The 25,853-nt window shown below is 37.9% G+C and overlaps 2 protein-coding genes across 10 annotated transcripts in view; one reads left to right on the forward strand and one right to left on the reverse strand.

Moving 5' to 3' along the window:
- The first annotated feature begins 828 nt into the window (after nucleotides 1–828).
- On the forward strand, nucleotides 829–10,057 carry LOC120507300 (synaptotagmin-15-like). Of its 3 annotated transcripts, XM_039719756.1 has the most exons (8): nucleotides 829–985; nucleotides 4,032–4,230; nucleotides 4,868–5,010; nucleotides 5,551–5,846; nucleotides 6,628–6,798; nucleotides 7,350–7,470; nucleotides 8,486–8,665; nucleotides 9,767–10,057. In XM_039719756.1, the coding sequence occupies exons 1-8, from the start codon at nucleotides 979–981 to the stop codon at nucleotides 9,901–9,903; spliced, it is 1,254 nt and encodes a 417-aa protein (XP_039575690.1). In that variant the 5' UTR covers nucleotides 829–978; the 3' UTR covers nucleotides 9,904–10,057. The 3 variants fall into 3 exon arrangements, with proteins under 3 accessions (XP_039575690.1, XP_039575691.1, XP_039575692.1); XM_039719757.1 differs by lacking the exon at nucleotides 8,486–8,665; XM_039719758.1 differs by lacking the exon at nucleotides 829–985 and having other exon boundaries at nucleotides 4,114–4,230; nucleotides 4,816–5,010.
- Nucleotides 10,058–10,500: 443 nt separating this feature from the next.
- Nucleotides 10,501–25,853, reverse strand: part of SHLD2 (shieldin complex subunit 2) — a 31,469-nt gene continuing 16,116 nt past the window's right edge. For 5 of the 7 annotated variants that reach the window (XM_039719748.1, XM_039719747.1, XM_039719750.1 and 2 more), the window contains 9 exons: nucleotides 23,442–23,596; nucleotides 19,974–22,393; nucleotides 19,337–19,444; nucleotides 18,393–18,587; nucleotides 17,415–17,549; nucleotides 16,072–16,278; nucleotides 14,986–15,220; nucleotides 13,286–13,401; nucleotides 10,501–12,699 (listed from right to left, as the gene is read on the reverse strand). In XM_039719748.1, coding sequence (XP_039575682.1) covers nucleotides 12,527–12,699; nucleotides 13,286–13,401; nucleotides 14,986–15,220; nucleotides 16,072–16,278; nucleotides 17,415–17,549; nucleotides 18,393–18,587; nucleotides 19,337–19,444; nucleotides 19,974–21,468 — 2,664 coding nt within the window. In that variant the 5' untranslated portion in view covers nucleotides 21,469–22,393; nucleotides 23,442–23,596 and the 3' untranslated portion in view covers nucleotides 10,501–12,526. Of the gene's footprint in view, nucleotides 12,700–13,285; nucleotides 13,402–14,985; nucleotides 15,221–16,071; nucleotides 16,279–17,414; nucleotides 17,550–18,392; nucleotides 18,588–19,336; nucleotides 19,445–19,973; nucleotides 22,394–23,233; nucleotides 23,352–23,441; nucleotides 23,597–25,853 lie in introns of all 7 variants that reach the window. The other 2 variants (XM_039719752.1, XM_039719754.1) reach the window with 2 other exon arrangements.

Here is a 25,853-nt window from a genome sequence, read left to right on the forward strand (position 1 = left end):
AAATTTATTTAATAATTGACTATCTTACTAAAATATATGAAGCTTTTTCTTTTTTGGGTAAAAATTATCTAAATACTTTCTTCTTTCCAGAGGACTCAAAAATTAATAGAAAAAGGTTAACCATGCTACATTTACAGCAGAACATTTTAAATGCAATGAAAAGAATTCTAAGACAGAAATAGAGGGTCCTATTTCATTAGGATCTTACTGGTTTTAATTCCTTTGCATTTCTTTGGCTTTTAGATTAAACAGCACTTTGCACTACACATGCAACATTTGTGAAGAGAACATGTAATACAAACAGCTATTAAATTTAAGGTATAGGTTCTTGTCATACTGGGTGTGATAGAAGCATTAGGAGACAAAAGGTGATGGCGAATACTTTGTTTCTGAACTATGCATGAGTAATTTAGCTGGTTAAGATCTGGTTGGTTATATTTATTACACTCTCAGAGATTAAAGACCATTACGTTCGTAAATACAAATAGAAAGGGCTATAATTGCAATTGGCTAAGGAGATATGTGGTCCTTTGTGCTTACATATTTTGTTAAAGATATAAAAGAAATGCATGCTATTTCTTGCCCACACGAATATTCAGAATTAAGCTACTAACATCAAAGAATTTTTCTGAGTGCAACTGCAGCTTTTGGAGTTCTGTCACACCGGCAGAGCCGCACAGGTGCCTTTTTAGAGCGGACAGAGGATTTATGCAGCACAGCGGTCAGCATCATTCCTGCCCGACCCCAGCCCTCCCTCCCGGGAAGACCGGCAATGTCCGGCCTCGGGGAGCCTGGGACGGCGCGGGATCTGTCCCGCACGGGTCCCTTCGCTGTTCCTGAGCCAGAGCTGCCTCTCTGAACTGCTCTGGCAGCCTGTGCGGAGTGCGAGCCGCGGGGGCGGGCCGGGGAGGGGCACAGCGCTCGGACAGCGGGGCGGCGGCGGGCACTCGCCCCGGGCCCGCGGGAGCAGCGGCACCCATGCCCGGTAAGTGCCGGGGGCGCAGGGAGGGAGGGAGGCAGGGAGGGAGGCAGGGAGGGGGCCCGGCTCCTCCCGCAGCCCGCCAGGGAACGCGCAGCCTGGGACTGCAGGGCGGGCAGCACCGCCCGGAGCGCCCGACAGAGCACAGCCCGGCCCTGGAGACAGGCACAGCAAACTGGAATCTTGCCTCCACTCCCCCTCAATTATTTAATTTATACTGGGGCTTAAGCCCAGTATATTATCAAATAATAAAAATTATTTAATTTATACGTGGGGTTAGGCGGTGTCTTTATATGGGGATCAAAACTTGCGTTGGAGAATGTAAACTTGCGAGCTCATAAACTTGCTCATAAGCCAAAAAGGCTTACTGCAAAGTTTATGTAAAGCTTATTAAAAGCATACAATCACACAGTAAGCAAAAAGGGAAGGAATCCCAGAGGAGACAGAGGATGCCTGTCAACACCTGCTCTATGCTAGGATAAAGCTGGTACCTATTAGCAGGAGACAGTCCCCTGGATCGGTGGGGGGAGATGCAGTGGTCCAACAGGTCTCTTCCATCTGCTCTGCCATGATCCTGTACCACAGCAGGACACAATATATGAATTTGTCATGATGACAGGTAGTTTTTTAAAAGATACATGTTTTCTCCTTGCACACAAAGGATGCAACTTATCTCAGTGGTTGATTTGTGACTAGTGCTACATTGTGCACTAAGCCACTGGTTCTGTTGCTGATCTAATCAGATAAGATGGTTTAAAAGTGAAACAAATTCTCCTTACTCTAATGAAATTACAGGTAACTATGGAAATGAGTAAAACTTTACCTTATATCTACAGCTGTGTAAAGTTAAAAAAACCCCAGAATTTGAGTCTATGCCTATGGGTGTGTCATGAATACTTATCATTCTACAGTGAACAAATTCAGTACAAACTCATTAACTAAGAGACTGGAAACTCCTTCTCTTACTCCAAAATCAATGCACACCTCTTCTTATTGTCTTTAATACTAAATGGTGACAAACTGGCTATAGGGGAACACAAGACTAGCTGCTGAGAGCATCAAAGACTTGTAAATGAAGAGGACAAGTTAAACAAAGACCTGTACAGCTTGCTTGAAATGTTAACCTTTCAGATCCTTATGTTAGACAGTAAAAGAATCAGCCATATAGTTATTTGTATTGTTTATAGTGCACCTACATGAAGGAAACAATTTCTATTATGTTTTTGGACATGAAACTGAAGCATTTTTTTCTGTATTTGGCCTTCTCAGATAAATGTGAGTCTGACTGAAGATATATTTGAGCATGCCCTGCAAAACTAAAAGGAACAAACACACAAAATTCCCATGCTCATATGCATTTCCTCATACTGTGCATTCTTATAAAGGAAAACCAATTTACCTACATGGCACAATTAGATTTGTCTCTGTATTAATATTAACCCACATCAAGCAGGTGCTTGTTTCCTGTTGCTCAGAATAAGGATTGCAGTGATAGCCTGGCTGAATGCTGGACCCTACTCAGTTCACCTACCAGCTGCAGGGACAGCAAAGTGCTGTTGCTGTGGCACAGCCGTGAGCAGGGTGGCTGCTCCGTGGTGGTGCTGGGAGACAGGAGTGACTGTGTGACTCAGGGAAGCAGCCAGCCAATTCCTGCAGAGCCTAAAGCAACACACCTGGAGGGGAGCTGCAAAACCAACTTGGCTCCAGTGACTCCACCAAATGCAGGAAAATGAGTCAAGATCAGATTAAGGCCTTTGAGGCGCTATGGCCAGGTTAATTTATAGCGCAAGGTAATTACTTAAGTGTTCTGTAGCTGAAGGACATTTCATGTCACTTACTGCAACAGAGCCACACTGAAAAAGATCAGCAATATATGTATTTGCAACTCACCTCCCATACTGTTTAAAGCTCAAAGAAATAAACTAAATTAAATGAAAATAGTTTGAAACAATTCAAAACTATTATTTGATAGTCAAAACTATCACTAGTGTTAACTGATTACTTTGTGCCTGTATTGTCTTTATTTCACTTGTACCGTTGTACAGAGATGTCTAAATGTAAAGTACCTACCAAGCACAGTCAGATAAAAACAAAAAGGAATAAAGCATAACCAAGCTAACTCTACCTAAAAGCAGAGAAGAGGGAAAAATTCAGTACCCGTTGTGAGAAAATGCCAGGTCACTTCACTACTTCAGTTTCAGGGGAGACCTTGAGAACTGTCAGCATGTAGCACTCAGCTGCTCCTGAGCTGTCTGCCATGGCTGCAGAGTGGAAGATAGTTCTAGAATTTAGGTACACAGCAAAATAACCTTTGCAGCCTATCACTCCAGCATTCTCAGCAAATATGTGAAAGCAACAAATTGAGCCTATTATCAATTGTCTACCCTTGGTCTAATGAGAAATTCTCACAACAGAATGTCTCATATTCATATTAAATTAATTTATTAGGTTTTATTTGGGTTTTGGTTTGTTCATAGTAATTATAACAAGATTTTGTTGTATGTTAAGTACTCATGGTTCAGGAAACTGTGTTTAATGGATATTTAACTTTGACTTCACAGATCAGGAAACACATGCATCCTTAGAAAGAAAACAACCCATAGCTTTACTTTGTTCCTTGTGGCAGGGTCTAGATTCAATTCAACATAAATGAATAGTTGGAAGAACAAACCAAAGCAAAATAATGGTACCTTTCATATTAGGTGTTCCACGGTTCTCTTTTTCTTCCATTATGTAAGCTCTAGCACTTCTGCCATGCTAAGGTAAATGTTAATGCAAAACAAGAGCCTGAGCAATTCTTTGGCATTTGGGATTTTTCATGTCTGTAGTCTCACATTGCAGCAACTGCCAGTGCTTCTGAATACTGTAATCTGTCACTGCCATTGCCACAAGTCTTCAGGTGCTGAACCATGCTATAACCAAACAAATTGAGCTGAATGCTTCATTTAAAAATAATTTTGGAATGGTTTTTGTTATCTTTAATATTCCTGCCTACACCCAAAATATACTTTGATCCTCTTATGATGTTTTATGTGCTTTTATGTTTGAACAGAACAAGCAGTTGCTGTGGCTGGAGGTATAATAGGAGGGATCCTTTTATTTGTTCTCCTTGGAATAACTGCATATCTACTCTGGAAAAAATTTTGCCGCCTCTTTTCTTATGAAAAGCTCATCAATCCTGTCAAAACAACAAATGCAAATGCCATTTTCCAGGATCAGGCAAATTCTGAAATTCATCTGAAAAGCACAAGGTACCTATTTTCATTTTGTTTTTAAAGCATATGCTATGTAATTTATTTCAACTTGTCAAATGTCAAATGAGCAGGTGATCCAAAAATATGCATGTACAGAAATAAAGGAGATCCCTAAATTATATGAAAACATCAGTCATGTTCTATTTTGTTCCTTTAGGAAAAGGATAATTAACTATGAAAGTAATGATTATTCTTGATTTATTTAAGAGAGAGAATATATTCAAGTGTAATTGGTAAATGGATAGCTTTACCCATTAGAGAAACCCAGCCTATGTTCCAGAGTCATTTCTAGTCTAATAACAAAAATAACAGGACTTCAGTTCAGGAAGGAGACTCTCTAAGAGAATTAATCATTGCAGGGGTTTTAGGCTCTGAAACACACAGCTGCAGTTAATTCTTCCTTTCCTTTGACAGATAAATTCTAAAAGGAAGGAAAGGGGGAAAGAGAAGAATCTGTCAGAAAACCTAATGTGCCTCATTGTCTTTTTATGCATTAAGCAATTGATTTTATTTTTACCTTTGCATATCTGTAAAATTTTTACAGTCTGACATAAGAACAGTAAACTTACTACTCTTATCAAGTTTGATTTCCAGCTTTAAACCAGAAGGTTTCAAGTGCTGTTGTCTTGAGCAGGTCCAGAAGTGTTCCATTTATCATTCCACCAACACTGCATGGGCGAGACTGGATTCACCTGACCAATGAGGAACAGGTTCAGCAAGACAGGGACCCCTTCATGACCCCTCAGTCTGGGCCACGGTCATCATTTCATTCTTTGGGTATGGCATTGCAAAAATGGCACTATTTTTAAGGGTAGGGTGGCTTTACATAATTTATTAGTTTATTAGATACAAAATTTAGTATTATGTATCTTGGGGGCACACCAGAGATTGCATTACACAAGCCCTAAATGCTCCATACATTTATATATTTTATGTATGAGAATTGGGCAAGAATGTAGTAATTTTGGTCCCAGTGCTGTGGTACCTTGCACATTTGGCAGACAAAGCAATCTCTCATATTTTGTAAAGGCCAGGAAGTCTCTGCTGTCCCCAGAAACAGCAGTCACCAGCTGCACACTTCAACAACAAATAGCTAGAACCAGGTACAATCACAGGAGTAAGAGAAATAAAAGTGTGCAGCCTACAATTACTCCCCCAAATTTGAGGGAAAATGAAATAAAATATTAAATTCTTACAAAAAATTGATTGTTAATAAAGAGGGGAATCTGGTTTACCCAAATACAGCAGTGGTTATAAAAATGCCTGCAATGGTTCTTGAGGCTAATCTGAGGGCTCTTGTTTTGCCTTTTCCTGTAGCTGGAGCTTATGTTGTAGGAACCATTAACCCAGATCTGTACAAGTTTCCTGAAGACAAAAGTGAAACAGAGTTTCCTGATGGCAGCATTGGCCGCCTCTGGTTCTCCATAGAATACGAGCAAGAGTCAGAAAGGCTCCTTGTCTCCTTGATCAAAGTCAGAAAGCTGCAGCCTCCTGCTGATTCCTGCAGTTCATTTGTGAAAATCTACCTGCTGCCTGATGAAAGAAGCTACCTGCAGTCCAAAACAAAACGTAAAACTCTTAACCCACAGTTTGATGAAAACTTTGTTTTCCAGGTACTTTTTCTTTTGATGAGGCAGATTTTTGTTTACAAATATTAACTTGTCAAACTACAGTACAAGTTTGTATGTTCACAATGTTTCTACCAAGACAGAAGTTGTTTCCACCAGAGACAGGATTTTTTACTGGGGCTTCTGGAGATCCTGGGCTACAGAAGTGTGTGGCTCCAGAACTGCTCTTACCTCTGGTCTGTACCAAAGTTAAGGGTTCCAGAACTTGCCCTGGGAATAACAAAAACTCCAGTTTGAACTACAGCTGAGCAGTTCAGCCCAGCAGTTCTAGAAGCCCAGAAGGAGCCAATACTGACATAATGCTTTCACAGCTTTTGGCTCCTTTGCTGGGCAAGTAGGCTAGACAGCAGAACCTGGGAGGTATCTCTGGGCTGCTATTTGTACAGTACTGCACAGCTTGGCTTCCCATGCTAACAAGCTTTTTTTTTTGGTTTTAAAGCTTTGTCACAAGACAAAAGCTTTAAAACCAAAAAAAGTTTGAGTTACAGATTCTAAACATTTGAGTCTGACAGTGAATGCATCACACAGCACTAGATCCATGTGAGCTAAAAAAACACCAACTAACTTCATAGCTTTCAAATGAACTTGTATGTTAGCTTGGATCTTGACTTCTGCATAGCTCAAATTTTAAAAGTACTTCAAATAATTAAAGGAAATCTCCACCTAAACTTACCACAGTTTGTAAAATATTTCCTTTGAAGTCATGCTAGAATAGGAAAGTGTCAGATGTTTTATAATTATTAATATTCTTCATTTTCCTGTACAGGTTTCCAGTAAAATGTTGCTCCAAAGGACACTAAAGTTTTTGGTTTATCATGTTGATAAACAGAAGAAGCACCATCTCCTAGGCCAAGTTATCTTTCCACTAAAAAATGAAGCATTAACTGAGGACAACAAACTGGTTATATGGAGAGATCTGGAGAAAGAAATCTTGGAGGTATGTGATACCAGGCTGCTTGGCACTGTGGAACTTCTGTCATCTTACAAGTATTGGAAGGATGTAGCTGAAGTAGAGCTATGTTCTAATTCAAATGCAAGTACCTCAAATGCAAAAGTACTTCATAAACATTTGGAATAGAAATTCCCCTCTTACCAACCTGCAGATCCATAGGTGTTGTAAAGGGAGTACCCAGATGCTTTAAAAAGTTACATGAATTAGGAGGTCGTTACATAAGAACTTTTGTTATTTGCTTCTCTTTTCAATTAGTAAGAGCAGAAAAGAGCAGAAGAGGCAAAGAAATAGATACCCCCTGGAAAAGAGTAATTCTGAGGGTTAGGAAGGCTGATTAATTGGTTCCATCAAATGTTACAAGAGCATAAATAAAGCCATGAAAACTCACTCATACACCTTAGTGAGTATGAGTGAGTTGTAATGGCTTTACATGCTGACAGAAACTATTAGCATGAAAAAAGATTAGTCGTCCCATCTGACCACACAATGAGGGAGTTTTTCAGACATATTTGACAGGTGTTGTTCTGCTTCCAAAGCCTCCTTCAGAGCATGGTGATATCCAGTTCTCCCTGAGCTACAATGACTACCTGGGCCGTCTCACTGTGGTGGTTCTCAGGGCCAGGGGATTAAAGCTCCAGGAGGAGAGCCCTGCTGTTGGTGAGTGGGATTTCCTCCCTGCTATCAGCTCCACAATTCCTGTTTTAATTTGCTCCTTCCTCATCTGTACATCCAGGCTTGTGCTGTGGGACTCTGACAGGAACAAATAAACATCCTGGTGATTTGAATGGAAAAAAGCCATATTTTGCTCTGAGGCAATTAGATTTTGATAGCTTAGTTTTGCTATGTTTGGGGTTTGTTTCATAATAAAAGGTTTGTCCTGTGGCAATTGGTGGAGCAACATCCTTTTGCTGCTCTCCAGCCCAGAGAAGGCAGCATTTCAGGGGATATTGACATGAACAGTTGCCTCAAGTCAAATTCCCAGAGGTAACAGCTGCAGGACAACTGCTTATGCTGAACAGCTGTCCTGGGAGGAACTGAGTTGGGAGAAAAAAATCCCAGTTTAGGGCAGCCTGGCTGTTGTACAAAGGACCATGGCATGGAGTCACAATTTTCTTCCTTAGTGCAGAGGGTTTCTTCTGGTACATTATACTCGCGTTTCCCTGGTCTGAGAGATTACCTCAAAATGCTCTTTAAATCCAACATTCAAAAGCAAAAACAGATGAAGAACCAAACTTGTATTTCAGTCTGTAGTGATTTCTTGCAGGGCTTTGAAGCTAAACAATATAAATGCAAAAAACAGCTACCATTAAAAAAAAAAGCAGCTTAGTCCTCTATATACACACATCACTATGAAGTTTTTTTTTTGACTGAACAAATTAAGCCTTCAAAAAATTCTCCACAAGATGAAAGAAAGGCACAGAAACATAAGATCAAGGATGCAGGGTAAGAATATGGCTGCTTATTTAGCACTTAAATTGCAAAGTGCACTGCAAAACTGAACCCTCAGTACTTTGTAGGCTCCCTGCTTTATGTCATGCTGTCACATGTTCCATGAATCTTTCACAACCTGATGTTATAATTGATATTGACTCCCAAAAGGAAGAAACTCCTTAAGCCATCTCCCAACTGCTTCTTGAAGATGTCTTTTAGTCTTGAATTTTTTTTCTCCAAGGTGTGTATGTCAAAGTCTCACTAATGAACCATAATAAATTCATCAAAAGTAAAAAGACAGCAGCTCTTCTGGGAACTCCCAATCCTGTGTACAATGAAACCTTCAGTTTCAAGGCAGATCAGACAGAGCTGGATACAGCAAGCCTGAGTCTATCTGTGCTCCAGAGTAACAAAGGAGAAAGTAAGTTATATAAATCATTACAGTCATATAAATTATTACAGTCAAGGTGTCAAATCTCTTACATATTTGAGACATGTTTAAACCTGAGAGGAAGTAATTCCTTTTCAGCAATAATCATAAAACATGTAAGAGTTTTGAGGTATTTCAAAGGCTGTTTCTTTAAAAGAAGAACAACTTATTTGTAGTTAAGCATATGTCTGTCTTTCAGAGGCTAAATTTCATGGAAGACATGAATAAAATCACTGCAGACTGGTCAATGCCAGTACAAGGTGCTGTGCCTTTGTTTCATTCCAGTATCCCATTAAAACAAGCTTATGTGAACACTTATGTGTGTAACACACAGCCCGAAAAACTGTGTGGCTGTTCACTCTAGGCACATTTGAAAGAGGAATAGGTATTTTAATTCTCTCAGCAGTGAGAAAGAAGAAAGATTAGCAAACATCCCCATTCCCTGGCAGAAAACCTGATGCTTGAGGCCACCTCTTACTGTTAGAGAATCCATTAAGGAGTTCTGCTTACAGAAGCAAATCAGAATTCAGTATTTCCACTGCTCACAAGAAAAACATCTCTGCAGTGCAAATATGATCTCAATAATTTTCCCCATTCATAGCTGAAAAATCCAGGCATGAATAAACAATCTGGTCCTTGGCAGTGGCAACACACATATTACAGCTCCCAGCTGGCTCAGCAACTGCATTTATTTTTTGCAAAGCCAGAGCATCATGCGAATCCTACTGAGGTTGCTGATACCCAAAATTAGGGCACACTTCCCCAGTAAACCTGAGGTAAAGGGGTAGGGCAGATACAGATCAGATATTTGTGCCTTGGAGATGTTTTAGTTTAACTGCAGGCAAAAGGACAGGCCTGCATTGACTAAACACCCACTTACTGGATGGGCGTACCTTTTTTAATGCTGAACCTCAGCAGGCAAAAGCTACAAAACCTGAAGTCCAGAGTTATTTCCTTGAGGAATATTTTGTTCTAAAAATACCTTTTAGAACCGGCATTACTTGGAGAAATACATGTTGATATCCTAATATAGGCAAGGATTTCAGAGAAGCATCACAGGTGCTCATCACTAACTGCTTTCTTTTTTCCCAGAAACACTTCTGCTGGGACGAGTAGTAGTTGGGCCTTTCATGTACACACGTGGCAGAGAACTGGAACACTGGAATGAGATGATGAGCAAGCCCAAGGAGCTGGTCAAACGATGGCATGCTCTCTGCCACAGCACATGAACAGCACTGAGAAAAAAAACCTTAACATGGAAAAGCTCTTACTGTCTTTCTCACCTAAATGGTACAAAAATCTTTGCTAAGATTTTGTACCCGAAGAAGAATAAAGTAAATTATTTCCTTGACCAAACACAAATAAAAGATTTGGTTCCTGGTAGGCTGGGAGTCCCTCTTTCCTCTCTTCAAAATAGATGTTAAATTTATTTAACATGTAGCTGAGCAAAAAAAAAAAAAAATCAGCCAAACATGACCTCTCAGTATTAATTATTTTCACTGGTAAATTCCACTTCCTGCTTATGAGTTCTGGGCACAAATGATCACACATGCAGACAGAGCCCAAAATGACCCAAGAACTGCCAGTGATGACACCAGGCCTATCTGCCTACTGCTCCATATCACCACAGTGGCTTCACCAAAGGCAAGAGAAACCCAATGAGCATGCCAAAAAACACACAAAGCCCAAAAGACACTGACTAATACATGTAGGACTTGTTCAAAAGAGCAGCATTGTATTTAAGCCCTCTTTTGAACAGGAAGGGTGAAGGCACTGCTCACTGGTGACACACCTGGAAGCAGCTGTTCACATCCCTCAGCATGGTGTATTTCCTGCAGGAACTCAGTTCCATGCTTTCAGCTGACCTCAACTACAGCACTTTGTGTTAAAAATAAGGGACAAGTAAAGAAGTCCCAGAGTCACAAGTGACTGGAGGCTATTCCAGTACTGAAGTACTCTGAGACAGTAAGATGAAGACATGTCCTGTCCTTTAATATTTCTCTCTAAACACATCTCTGCTGGAGACAAAGCATTGATTACAAGAGCCTTGGGTTTGACCCAGTATGACCATTCTTACACTGAAAATCCAATTAGCTTAAGCCCCCTGGGCATGTGTCTGTTTTAGTAGTAGAGTCCTCTTCATTAAGTAAATTACTGCTCTCTAAAGTAATTCAGAGCAATTATTCCTAATCAAAATAAAATAGAACATTTTTCTCTTTTTGATTGCTCTCTGGGGCCTGAGCTCTGTACCCTTCTCACTGTACAGTCATAAACCAGACACAGACTACTGCAGCAAAACATTTTGCACAATCATGTTCCATAACCTCTATAGCTGAAATCAAACCAACTTCCTTTCAAACAGGACACAATATGAATTAATTAAAAGTCTTAAAAACATTGGGCTTCTCTGGGGAGATGAAACCACTTGCCATTTTGATAATATTGTTATTACCTAAAGGAAATGTTATGAATAAGAAGATACCACAGAGGAATTGTAAAATAACAGACCTCCCTGATCCACCATCTGATATGTTACTTGGTATCCTCACTCTGTCTTGCTAATTACATCACTGGATATAAAATGAGCCTAAACTCATTACATTAAACTGAATTTGACAAAGTGCTCAACACTCATTATATCTCTGCTAAAGGAATAATACCAGCAACTCAACTCCAAAGAGCTGTATTCAAATTTCAGCCCCACAAAACTACTGCAAACCAACCTGATAAGCAAAGTTAATGCATTTGCTCTGGGAAGAAAAATGACTCAGTTACCATATCACTAAAATAAAGTGATTTTACCAAATAAATTTTGTATTTTATTATTACAATCATACCACTAAGGATCTTAAAAGTAAGCAGTTAGTAGTATTTCAGACAGCTGGTTTATGAGCAGAAGATGCATGCAATGCACAGTGTCTGTTAACAAATACCCCTAAGGTGGGAAGTCACCTGGCTGACCTGATGTACAGTATGGTCCTCTTTTCTTCTTATATATTAAAATAACAATACTTCCAGCTTGTGTGTTCAGTAATTTCAGCTAAATTGTGAAGAAACAAATTCTAATGCACTTACCAATGTACTTGTACTCATGGTCATCCAAGGATAGCAAATAAGAAAGGCTCTTTTTGACTCTACCAGAACAAGAGTTATTTCAAAACAAGAAACATCATCAAATAAGGAGTTCTAATACCATGTTTTCAACTCTCACATAATGAGAAATTTTTTTACCTATTACCTTTTATATAACATCCATCTGATCTTGTGCTTAAGACTTACCTTGAGCTGAAGGAGGTGGAATGCTTACAAGACAAGAGTTTTACAAGAGAAAAGAGCAGCAGAAAAATTGCTGAGGGTAAATGGCAAAAATTCTGCTGTTAAAAGAAGGAAAGCAACCACAAGAGCAAAACAAAACCATGAAGCTACAGACAGCACATGGGATAAAACAAACAAAAATTGTTTAACTAAAATATTACTGAATTCTCTTTGTCTTCCTCTAATATGTCAGGTCTCAGGAAAATTCAGTCTCTCACAATAGTAGTGAACTTTTCAGAGGAGAAAAAGGAAAACAGATACTTACGAAATTGTTGGAGTTTATTCACATAATTATTAGCTTAAAAATGCATGTATAAAAATATATTTCATGAAAATTCACCAGTATTACTCCAACAGTATATACCATTAGCAGATATTCCATACCAATCCTTTTGATAGTTTTGCTTATTTCATAAGTTAAAACCAAAATCCTTTATTATAATTTTATAAGAGATTTGCTTCCTTCAGCTAAGTAATTTTTCTTCTGCTTCCCATCTGTGTGTCCTTATAGTCCTTGTTACTCAGTTAGTGCAGAGGTCAAAGATCAAGATGAAAATTCAGCAGATGGAAATCCTTTTGCAAAGGATAGCTGTTCTCATCTAGCACGAAGTGGCTTCTGATTTCCAACAAATAGGATGCTTCTGTATCTGCCAGCAGTGAATGACACAGATCTGCTACTATTGTGCTGTAGGTTATATCTGAAGAGGGCACTGCAAAACACAAAACAATTCAATTTACACTTGATTTTCACAATAGCACCTAACATTCGAGTTCTACCTCCATGAAGCTCCATTGAATTACTGCAAGTGAAGTTCAACATCTGAATAGAAAATTAGCTTTTATTTTTAATTACTTTTAAAAAACAATGAGCTGAGCCTGTTTCTCATTAAACTGTTAACACCTGTGAATCACATAAAACACCTCAAGTCAAACAGGATGTATCAAGTGAAGCTTGTCTGAAACACAGCTCAGTGTTTCACATCATGAAAACAGGCAAGCTACTTCTAAACGCTCCTAGGACATTTTATTCAATAACTAAATAGATTATAAGGAATCTATTTAGTTATTTAATATTTAGGTATATAACTACAACTACTTAGTTATATAACAGGTATTCACACCATCTCACCTCCTGTTGTTGCAACCTCTCCTCTGCAATTCTGAGTTTGTCAGCCACTGAAATATTCTTTGATGTTGGTAGCTTAGGGGTTTTTTAAACTGTCAATGATTTAAAATTTTGCTTCTGTTGTGAACTTTGCTGCCTGTTTCTATCACAAGGAATTAATGAATCAGTACCTACTAATCTCTTCAGCCAGTCTGCAGGAATATTGAGGAAGATTTTTTCCACCAACTCAGACACCACATGAACATAAATTTCGTATCCTTCACCTTCTACAGTCATCAGAGCAGGCCTAGATCAGAAAACAAAGTTTCATGAAACTCATCTGCTATGTTTTTTGTTGAAGCAAAAGTTTAGAAAGCACTACAACTTAATCTTACTCTGCAATGTAATACCAAGAAATAAAAAAATGAGAAAATATCTCTGTACTCATTGTGTCAAATCTGTAGCACTGGAATCAGTTTGAGCAATAAATAAGGAAACAGCCTTAAATTGAGACAGGACACCCAGATTAGACATTAGAAGGAATTATTTTACTGTTAGGATGGTCAGGACTGCCCACAGAGGACGTGGTGGAAATGCAAAGCAGGGACATAATCTTAGGTGCATCACTTGGAATTGTACCATCTGTATCAACATCACTCTGTATTATCTGTCTTAATACATCACTTTATAGCCACAGAGTACCAAGGTCTGTAACAAATACCAAATGTTTTCACAAACCACTGAACAAATAAAAATCCCTGTTTGGAAATACTCCCAAGGTGATGCTTTCTTACTAAATCGATCAGAAGAAAATTTCAGTGCAAAAATGTCCGTCTTTTCTCTGAAAATAAATGGACACAAATTCTACATCTGGATGTGCTCCCGTGCTGAGAATACAAACACTGGAAATCCTTATCATTTTTCTACCATCTTTTGTGCAGGAGGAAATTGAGGTCCTTCATGCCCACTGAGATTTTATAGTCTTATGGAAGATTGGCAGAACCTTCTCAGTTAAGAAAAAAACCTTTCTGCACTTAATCCTCCCTCACAGGAAAATAAATAGCACAAAGATGCAAGATTATTTTGCTTAGAGGAAAAATCCTAAGTATTACCTGGTTAGATAAATAGGATATTTAAGTCCTAGTTCTTTAAGTATTAGTATTTAAGTCAATGATTCATTAAGCTCATTATGAAAGATTTTAGAAAGAATTTGAGAAAAAAGATAGAAAATTTACATATTCTAGAATTCTATCACATCCATGGTTGTCTCAATAAACATTCTCTAGCTACATGTCTTTCTAGTCACAATGATAATTACATTTCAAAGCCCAAGATAAATGTGAGAATTGAACAATTAGTTAATAAAGATGTACCTACATCAACTGGATCCACTTAGCTTATTTTCTCTAAGTGTGAATATATGTGTCTCACAGTGCCATCTGGTGATAACTCACTATCTCTGCTCTCCAAGAGTGTTTATTGAAAACATTTGTCAATATTATTTCTGCACAGATGAAACTGACTAATCAGTTTAAAAACATGGTTCTGCATTCACGACATTTCCAGTTTAGGCTGGAACAAGATTCTCAAGGAGTTTTCCTTTGGTCCTCAACCTTTATTCCATCTTAGCTTTATCTGACACAGTACTGGGTAAACATCATTCCTGCATGATACAGTAGTCAAAGAAATTAAAAAGTTAGTTTTAAACGAAGAATATAATGTATAAATAATGACAAAATAATACAGCAATTCAAGAACAACAAATTGAAAATTCATTAGAGAGACAGGGATTGCTAACCACACCTTAAAGAATTTCAGATATGGGGGATATTAAAAAGGAGAAAGTTTACCACCCTAATAATACACATTACTTTGGCTCTATTTTGTTTACCTGTAGAATGTTTTTACTTTGCTGTATGGCAGACATCTAACACATTGCTTATAGATCATGTTCTCATCTGCCTGTAGTTCCAAGCCACATCTGGCACAACCTGAATAAGTTATCATCGGCAGAGAAGCCAAAACACCTTCCAGTGAAGTGTCAGCAGAGAAGATGAGTTGCTTGTACTGACCAGTGGAAATGGTGAACTTCAGTTCCAAGATATGGGCTTTCACCTGAACCACTCCTACAAAAACAATTCAAATATTAATTAAGCTTTATTTAGAACTGAAAGGAAAATCAATGGCTACAGCTGATTAGAAACCAAAACTGCTATCAAGAACTTTCTTTGTTTTTTCCTCTTTGTTAACACATGCTCAAATATTTAGAGATATTTTATTCAATGAAAAATCCTGGTGGCTAAATACTAGTTTAAAATGCATAAAAGTAGTACGTTTTCAGGTACTGTATCAGTAGATGCCACTATAGAAGCTGCCTGAATAAGAGATCAAAATTGTGTGAAGAATTTCCAAGTGATTTTCTTCCCCCTGTTTCAAAGACACTGAAAAGCACAGCTTTAACAACTTAGCTTTTTACTATTTATAGCATTAAACTGGAGTTAAATGCTACAAGAAAAACTTTAATTACTTCTTAGAATTTAACACCAACCATAACAATCTTCTAGATTCATCTGGGAGAGTATGACTGTGTAAAATGTCTTCTTTGTCCTTTTGTAAGAGGTTTTCAATGGCAGTTGCTATTTTACATTAGAGAGTTTTTGAGAAACACTGAAACTTTCAGTAATTAGTCACATCATTACTGGACTGGCTGGTGTGGACAACAAAAGTCAGCATTTCCCTCAGTGTTCCAAAGTTGTCTTTGCATGGCATCACACACCACAGGTATCTCTCTGCTGGACTTATGGGATGAAGGCTGCATTCAGTTTGGCCAAGTACAGGGCAGCAGTCTCCAAAATGAATTCAGAACCAGACCTGGACTACCCTAAAAAAACAACCATCTTACCTCATCAAGAGAGCATCTATTTTGTCTACTCATGCATGGCACAAAAGCCATTACAGAGCTATGGATAACATTTACCTGAGCATTTTTCTTCCAGGAGTGCCGAGAGCCTTGTCAACTCCATGAGGGATGTTTGACTTTTCTGAAACTTCTCTCTAAATTCAACTGCCCTTTTGTCATCATCAAACAAGCACTCACAGGATGACCACGGAGTTGTGTGCAGTTCCAAGTCACCTGACACAGAACTACACTGGACCAAAAGGTATTTGAAGTCCCATATGTGGTCTACAGAACAAAAAAGCAAACAGAAGAGTTTACTTTCTACACCATGGTTAATTTACAGAAAGCCAAGGTCACTTACAAGACTGAGAAACAAATCAGAAGACATTCTCATATGGTCAGCTCTGGCAACTTCCTTTTAACTGTGATGACATGTAAGGTTTAACTGTGATGAAACTGTAAGGTTTCTCCTTTCCCTATAAACTTTGCATGAGTTGTCCCATAACAGAAATTTCATTTCATCTCTACCAAATTCAGTGGTCAAAACTTAGTTGTCGACAACTAAGCCTTTTGAAAAACAAACCAGCTCTGAAATTTGTTGTCAACTCTAATGCTGGCAATGTCTCAGAGAAAAAAATATTCATATTATTAATCAACTTCCATTTTTTAATATATCCCTGTTTTTAATCTTCTATCTCCACAATTATCAATTTGACAAACTTAGTTTAACTTTTCTTAAATAAACAAGACTAGGAATTACTAGTAAAAATTGGTAAAATTTGGTAGGAGTCACTGCTGAAACACAGTCTATGCAATTCTTGCAAGAGATGCTTTTACTTAGTTACAGCTGGACTTGATCTCAAGATCACCAGGATACAAAGCCTGACAAGTAAAGTGGAAAGCAGAATTTTTTTTAAAAAAGTAGTAGAAAAAACCCAGTAATTCATGCTAAACCAGATAATGATAAGGAAGACCCAGCAAAACTGGTAACACAGTTAATGCTCATGGATTTTTACAGTAACATAACCAGGCACTAAACAAGTGCATCTTGTATATAGATTCAAGTTTTTAAATATTTATGCCTTCTCAGTCTTCTGAAGTGCATTCAACACTCATATATTTTTATATTTACATAACCAGGCACTACACAAGTAAGTGCATCTTGTATATAGTTTTTATTTTTTTATTCAAGTTTTTAAATATTTATGCCTTCTCAGTCTTCTGAACTGCATTCAAATTCTGCTGCTGATGGCACTGCTTCTGAACAGAGGAGATATGTTAGAATTAGCACAAAATACATTACCCCTCCAAGGGGACTATTTAAAGGTTGAATGGATAAATGTCACCAGCAGAATACTTAAAAGGCACTAACAGCATCACAAAAATCCTTTCAGACCTACCAATAGGTACAAGGACCTTACCTTTTTTCCTCTGAAGCTGGGGGTACCAGGTAGCCCCTGCTCCCCACAGAACCATCCTATAGTGTTGATCTCTGTTCTGTTCTACTGTTAGAATAATTTTTTTTTGGCTGCCACCTCTGTAGCTGTACACAGATTCTAAAAAAGATTGAAATTACATTAACTTCTACAGTAAAAAGCATATAAGCATACAAACCCCACGTGCCTCAGTATTACAGTGAAATCATGGTGTTATCACATTTTTCGCTACAATTAAAAGTGAAGAAGAATACATCTACAATTTCCTCTGGACAGAAAATAACCTGCTTTCTTCTGCAACAGGAATCTAGTCTGAGGGAGTGCATAAAGCATATTAATTAACTTTTATCCATCTAAGTACACAGTAATTGGACAAATCCCTTTGAAGCAGGAGGTATCTAAGCATCTTTCAGCTCCCATTCATCCTGACTTGTATTGAGTACAAAGAAGTTGTAATTACAACTGTTGTAATTGGAAGTTCCCATATCTTCTGTAGAATACAGGGGAAGAAACATTTCTCTATAAGTTTTGACATTAAAGAAAACTCCAGGCACAAGGTGTACAAGGCAAACTAAAATTATTAGTAACAGTACATACGAATCTCTACACAGCTCTTATCCAGGATACTCCATGTTTGTTTCAGTTCCACACTAAAACTACAGCATTTCTCATAATTAATTTTTGAACAAGAACACCTGGATAAAATATCTAACTAATATCTAGTTGCAAGATTTATATACTCGAGCAAATGATGAAGATTTCTATCTTCAAAATTCTGCATTTAGAACTAATAAATATGCTATTGTGATGTGTGAAATTTGTATCTCACTAGTTCAAGACAGTGCAATGTGATCAAATTTTTGTGCAAAGCTTGAAATCAAGCAGTGAGAAACATTTCGCCTTGCCAAATTACTATTTAAGTTCCACCTACTGCAGAAGTTGAAGTCCAGTGCATGAACTTACCTGTTAACACAGAAATATTGATAATTTTCAGGATGGAGTGCACCAAAGTACTTGGCTGGAGCTGATCTAGCTGCACATACCGAACATCATCCAGTCTCTGAACTTGTCTTTGTGGAATGTCTCTGAAGTGTGGAAATTCTGATGATATGTATGCCAATAAGCCATGGAGAACACCATCATCCACCAGAGGATAAACTTATATGGAAAAAAGGCAAAGTCACATACTGCTTTTTATGCTTAGAAGTATAAAACATGTGACTTGGAACACGTTTACACTGAAAAAAATCAGAACAGTTTTAGAATAATTTTAAGGTAAGAAATTCCTGAGATATACAACACTTGATCTGAAATTGAACTGTACTTCAGGGTAGTATCAAGAGGAGGCAGATGAAGTTAAGCTAAATGCAATATTTTAAAATACACCAAAAAAACCGTGCATCATCGTTTGGTAAGAAGAAAGCTGTTCTTGATCATTGACCTCAGAATGTGCTTTAAGAGCTGGCATCACAATAGTGGACACCACAAAGACAGGAAGAACAATGGTGATACTTCCACAGTTCTTTCCCCTCAGTCTCCAACCCTGCATGGCCTGCAATGAATCACTTTCCCAATGAATCTACTTACTCCATTCTGCAAAAAAAATAATCCTCATGCAATCTCAGACATCACATGGACAGGTCCTGGGATAACTGCTCTTTCCTACATTAAACTCTTCTTTTTTTTGAGTTCAGACTGGTAGCCACCAAACTTTATCACGATCTCCACATGCCTATTGATGTCATCTCCACATCTTGTGCTCAGGTGCTCCTGTCATATTTTTCTATTGTGTTTTGTTGCACACATTTCTATTCTACCCCATGTGTGAGGCATTGCCAGCAAAATGGAGTAATTGAAATAGGTCTTTTACTGGGATTTTCATAGCAACTTATGCACTACAACCTTACATTTTTCTGTATTGAGAGCTGAGTAGTTCCCCAGATTCACTAATTGACTGGTAAATGTTGACTGAAGCATGACCTCTCCACACCAAGGATTCTCACACATTATTATATCTGCAAGAAAAAAAGCAACTTTATCAACTCATGTGTTGACAATATTGAAGTGTATAATATTTTTCCTGACTATATAATTGTCTTACATACAGATGTGTAAGGCACAGGGTTTGAAAGAGATCACTTGGAAACACAGTGATTATTTTTTTAAATCTACCAACACCATTTACAATGAGTTACTAAAATTTTCTCATTAGTTTGATGTAATTCTTACATTTATTAGCCCCCTAGCTGACACTGCTTAGGTCTGGTTTGTAGTAGCACTGGTACTTTTCAGGAACAACTGTTTTAAAACACTGACACCTTACAGAATAGCCCTGACTCTCCATGGCTGTATCTGAGGGCAAACTTCCATGGAATAGCCAATATTTCACTGGCAGGATGACTGAGAACTCAAATGATGTAAGAGATATAAGAAAGCAACTTACAAATCCTTAACCATAGTTCTAAATTACTTGTTACATTCTTCTACTTTAAACAGGCATTTTTAAGATCCATGTTTTAAAAAGGCAAACAAAAGAACTCTCACCTGTAAGCAGTATGACATCCCCAGGAAACACAGTAAGGGACCAAAACGCAGCACCACGCCACAGCACCACCTTTCTCTCAATTTCTGACTGGTCACTAACAACAATTGTTGCCACAGGAACTTTACATGAAGATTTTGGTTTAGTCTTCTTCTGTATCTCTTTGATATGACAAGGATGTACAACTGTGACCAAAATATTGTACTTTTGATTTTTGCTGCAGCAATTCTTAAGTAGCGATAGTTTCTTTTGGAGTTTCTTGAACTCTGCCATCCTGTCTGGATCCACTCTCACCCCAGAACCAGGTGGAGAAGAATTCAGTTTAGCTCTCTTGGATTTCAGCTGTGTTTTAAATGCTGACTGAGAGAGATGAGAGGAATCTTCATGCTTGCGGGGTCTTTTAGAAGAGTTCTTGTGAGAACAGTTTCCTTGAGAGCACAGTATTCCAGAGCTCAATGGCTCAATATGGATTTCATTTACAAGTTGTTCAGCAGCAACATTAAGTTTTTGAAAATTTTCTGCATTTTCCTGAGCACCTTCTTCCTGTTTTGTAGCTTTAATTGAAACATTTTCCCCATCATCCTCAGAACTAAAAAGTTCAAGAGAACTTGCATCCTCTTCCTCATATTCACTTCCAGGCACAGTAGTAGTACATGTTCCAACACCAGAATCACATTGGATGTGATCATATTGTCCTTCTTCAGCTCTTCTGCCTGCTTCTATTCCTGATAGTTTTACAATACTTTCCTGCATCTCATTCTGTGCAAAAACAGCCACCTGACTCAAAGTCACTACACTACGAAACTCGGTGTCTGCTGACACTGCAAAGTCTTTACAGCCATTTGGTTCTTTTGGATTGAACTCCTGACTTTTTTGGAAAAGCACATCCATACATTGACTTAGATGTTCATGATGCTCACTTCTGTGAGCTGCCTGAAGTCCCACAGACTGGATGCTGACCTGCTCAGTGCTGGCAACCAAAGCAGAAATGTCAGAGCTGCTAATTTCTGAAGGAGGGGCTTTTCTCTCAGTGAGCTCTGGGCAGCAGGCACCTGGTGGTTTCTCTTGTCCAGCTGATTCTGCACAGCCCTGGGGCAGCTGTTCATCTGCAGCCTGATCTACATCTGCAGGTGTAAATCTATCTTTGGATTCTTCACAATCAGAACAAGTTAAACTCGTGCTCTTAGGCCTGCTGGCACAAGTCAGTGCCACAGGGGCAGGAGATGGCAAATCTCTTCCTTCTTTTGCCATGAACCTGCCCTGCTGAGCTCTGTCCCCACTGGAAGGGACCCCTGTGGGTGTGGAGCTCTGTGCCCGGGGCACCGAGGGGGCAGCAGCACCCCGGAGCTTGCCAGGAACAAACGCAGGGCTCTCGCACAACAAGCGCAGCTCCCTCCACTGCTCACCAGCAGGGGCTGAGCTTTGCTCTGACCCCTCCCCTGGCCTCGGAATACTGGGGGCTCCCACAAAAATATGAATTTCAGGTCTTTTTGACATTTTTGCCTGCTGTGTAAGTTTGACTATAAATATGGTGGTTTATGCAAAAAGCACAATAATAAATAGTAGCAGATGTAAAAAAAAAAGGATTACACTTTTTCTTTACAATTTTAAAAATACCTAAAATTCATGGGAATATTTAATAGTTTAACTGCTAAAAACACTACTTAACTACTTCAAGCATAAAAATAGATGTACAAAATCTATAAAAGGGAATTATTAAAAAAAATATTTAGCATTTATTTCTGTCAAATTTGCCCAGAAAAATAAATTTACAGCAACATTTAGTTTCTGATTCTGATACATGGGAAGTTAAAATTAAGTTTCATTATGGACCTATTTGTCTTCATTTACTATTGCTAATTAAACAGTCAAATGTGACTTCACTATTCACTACTTGATTTTAACTCATCTTAAATAGATGTAAGACATCTTCACAGCATAGTTAGATCATTTCATCTCCCAGAAAATTACAGTTTCAACTAAATGATTAAAACACTAGAGCTATTTAAAGTTTGCTAGGAATGCAGTATTTTACATGCTGTTTTGGCATGAAACTGTTTCAGGCTATTACTGATAAATAATAATTATTTAATAACCACTAAGAGGTCAGTAAAGCTTGAGCAGGTGATTTAGGATTAGCTTTAATTCATTTATGTAGTATCAAACTACTCAACAAATTACTAGCTTTTCTAGCTAATTAAAAATAAGCCCACTTACACAGCACACAAAAAGAAGGCCTTTTATTTTTTAAAATATCTGCTGTATAATTATAATTTTAAAATATGCAGAAACAGCTATAACTGTTCCTTAAAGTGCTGATTAGAGCTACTTGTTTTGGGAGTGCTGTTGCTAACAGAAGTTGCTTCAATAGGCAATTCTGCAGATGTAGAGAACACCAGAAAAAATTTGGGAGCTAATCCAGCTGTAAATAGAAGGAAAAGACCATTGAAACAAATGCAGCATTGAAAAATATGCAAGTTTTTCATTTAGCACTAATTGAATTAGCAACTGTTTTCCTAACAACCCCACTAGGGGTCAATAAATCTGCACATTCATAAGGCTCATTGTAACATGGAAAAACCATAAACACCCCAGAAGAGTGATCTCTGGTATGTCACTGCTGTCACTAGAAAAGCAACATACATCACTAAAATTAGATAGGGCAAAATACAAAGAAGCTACAAAACCCAGAGACTAGTATTGATCACTCTTATGCTCATAACAAAATAAACACCACTTAAATCATTGGAGTGTTCAAACTTCAGCAGTTGTACATTTAAATTTAATCCCAGAAAATGGTAACTTTTAAAGGACAATATCCAAAGCTGTGAAAGCTTGGAGTTATATAAAGAATGGTAACATACAAATAACCAGAAGAATAGAATTTATAGTCAATATTAAAGTAGTGGATCAGGTAAGGGAAAGACTAAGCAAAATTATAGCGAGTTTAAATCCCTAAAGAAGTGATGTTTTGTAAATAAAAGGCTACCAATGCATGATGTAAAAAGCTTAGTAACAGATTTGTGACAAACAGAAAATGTTGCTATCTAAATGTTACAGTTCAAATGACCTTAGTAAATGTCCAGTTATATAGTAATTTATCAGCCCCTCATTTTAAGTATCACTTCTCTTTTGCTTGCTGACATGTTTAAAGGTTTATAAGTTACACAAAAATTCTCAAAGTTTTCCTTAACTTTCCAGTTCTGTAACTTCTCTAAACTTAGGATTTGCTTTGCTGATTCACATTTTGCAGTGCCACTACCTTAAGGCCAGGCTGGATGGGGTCCTGAGCAACTTGGTCCAGTGAAACGTGCTCATGGCATAGGGTTTGGAACTTGGTGATTTTTAAGAGCCTTTCCAACCTGAGCTGTTCTATGATCCTATGATCACGCCAAAGGAATTGAATATTGATGTTATTTAATGTATGTTTGAAATGAAAGCATAGCTAATATTTTCAAAACATAAATTACCTTAGGAATGGCAAGTGACCTCTGCCAATCTCCTGATTTGTGTAACAGGTCCACTACTAAATGACCTACTTTGCAAATTCCAAGTGACTTTTTGGGTCAGAGATGCCAAACTCCTTCCTGTACCAGGAATCACCAGTAGCTAAAATAATTTAAGCCTGTAAACCAGAAAGAAAAAAAAATAAGTTTACCTAAATTCTCTGTACACAAAAGTGTTTAAAGAACTGTTGCTTTGCTGCTTTAGAATAGAATTAGTACTCAATGAGTTTTGTTAGTTAAGTTCTACACCTTGTTATAAATAAAAGTCTGAGAGAACAATTCAGTTCAGATTTGAAAAGGTGAGGAAAAAAACTACCAATATTTTGGTAAAATTCTACTGCCACAAAAAAATCCACTTTATACTGTAGTTAAATTATCTGTGGGCAGACAGTAGGTTAACTAACTACACAAAAGATAACAAGAGCTAAAACTCCTGAAGAGACAACTGAAACCTGAATGCACATATCCATTATACCTGTTAATTATTACACCATTTCCTAATTTGTGGAAAGGTGCTCTACTCCTAGCAGCCAATGAAAGCCAGGCTTTTTATCTCTGAAATGGTCAGAGTCTGATTGACGGGTCAATGATCTATTAAAAAACAGTAACTACATCAGCAAGTTTTACACTTGCAAGGCACTGCAACTGAGATTTAATATACAGAAATATCTTATGCTACATAGTGTATCTCCTCCAATCTAAACAGTAAGACAGGAATTCTACATTTAAAGGTTTTTAAAACAAACTGTCATTAACAGATTGTTAATCTCTAGCGATTTGCTGCACATAGAATGAAATTTAAAATAGCTTTAAAAATCCTCTTCGCTCTAGAAATGTTCTGATGCTACATACATGACTTTAAAGCATCCCTAAAACACCCTAAAAATACTCATCAATTTTATTAATAGTATTCACTCTCCATGGTAATTATTAAGCATTACGCCAAGGTAATTTAAGAGGGTGACACAGCTTCAGCTTCCTATAATTCCTGAATATTCAAAGTAGCCACATGCCTAAATCTCTGTTTTGAGAAGTTACATCCAAATAGTCTCAATCAAGTCTTTACTCAAGCCCTGTACACTAAAAGTAAACCACACTAATTCAACCTCCAGTTAAGAGTTTCTTTATGTCTGTTACACACTACAAAGTTTCTAACTACAAATAAAATTACAGAAATAAAAGACAGCAATGCATCAGAAGACAAAGAACTATACCAATATAATGCCAAAGTGTACTTTACCCTCTAGAAAGACTAAAGTTTTAGGAGACAAACAATGCATTCTTTTAACTTTCTTATTTGATTTGCTGCAGCTTGATGAACATCCAAAATGCTAAGTGGTTAATGACTTGATCCCTAAAATATGCAAGAAAACATTATATTGTCCTTTACCTGCTGAAAAGCTGGCCCAGTAAGTAATAAATACATAAAGTAGGATATTTCTTAAATTCTAAATTTTAACTTCTATTGTGGACTTAATCCTCCCTTATTCACATACTTCACTTTATATGCCTCCTACATGTAGTATAAAAAATTAAAGAACTGATTCATCTACCTTACAACGGAGTAAACTGAATTATTCATAGCCATCTTCAGAGTATTTGGTTTCAGCTCAATTCAAGCTGTAGGGTTGTTTGGCTGGGCTTTTCTCTTTTCTACAACTCAACCCATCTGATTGTGAAGTAGAAAATCTACTAAGACAGCTGCCAATCAAAGAGAAACCAGAAAAACTACTTGATGCAGAATTCTGATTACACCACAGGAAACTCTCCTGGCACTTTCACCATGCTGCTCAAATCTCCACCCAAAATTCTTCCAAAAATGATCTTTTTAAAAAGCCAGGTACTGCAGCTGTACAGTAACTTTGAAAGAATAAACAGCAAGCAGTGTAGTAACAGTTTCATACACTTAGAAACTGAAACAACTCTGGGATGAAGTGAGGAATGCATTACAGTTTGCTTGCAACTTGTGCAAGAAAGAGAAGGGTGATCCTTCTGCCAACAACTCCTGCTGGCACTGCAAGTGAATCAATACATCAGCAACAGCACCTATCTACTAAAACAATAAGCTTGGTCCAAATACATGAGAGGCACACAATGGAAGATAAAAACTGACAGAAGAACTCAAGCTAAGCACCTTGTAGCTGAAGCAAACTTACTCTACATAAGAGTGAGGGATGTATCATGTGGGCTTAAAAGAAGATATGTGTAAGTGAATGGCAGTTCAAGGAGATTTACGTGGGTTGCAGTAGGCAAGGCTGGTGGCACCTAACAAAAACTCAAGGGAACACACATGTGGGAGAACACACACAGAAGAACTGAAGGGAACACAGATACATGAGAACACACACAGGGGCAACTGGGCAAATGAACAGGTCT

This window comes from Passer montanus, unplaced genomic scaffold, assembly GCF_014805655.1.
Source record: "Passer montanus isolate IOZ18808 unplaced genomic scaffold, ASM1480565v1 scaffold42, whole genome shotgun sequence".
Lineage (NCBI taxonomy): Eukaryota > Metazoa > Chordata > Aves > Passeriformes > Passeridae > Passer > Passer montanus.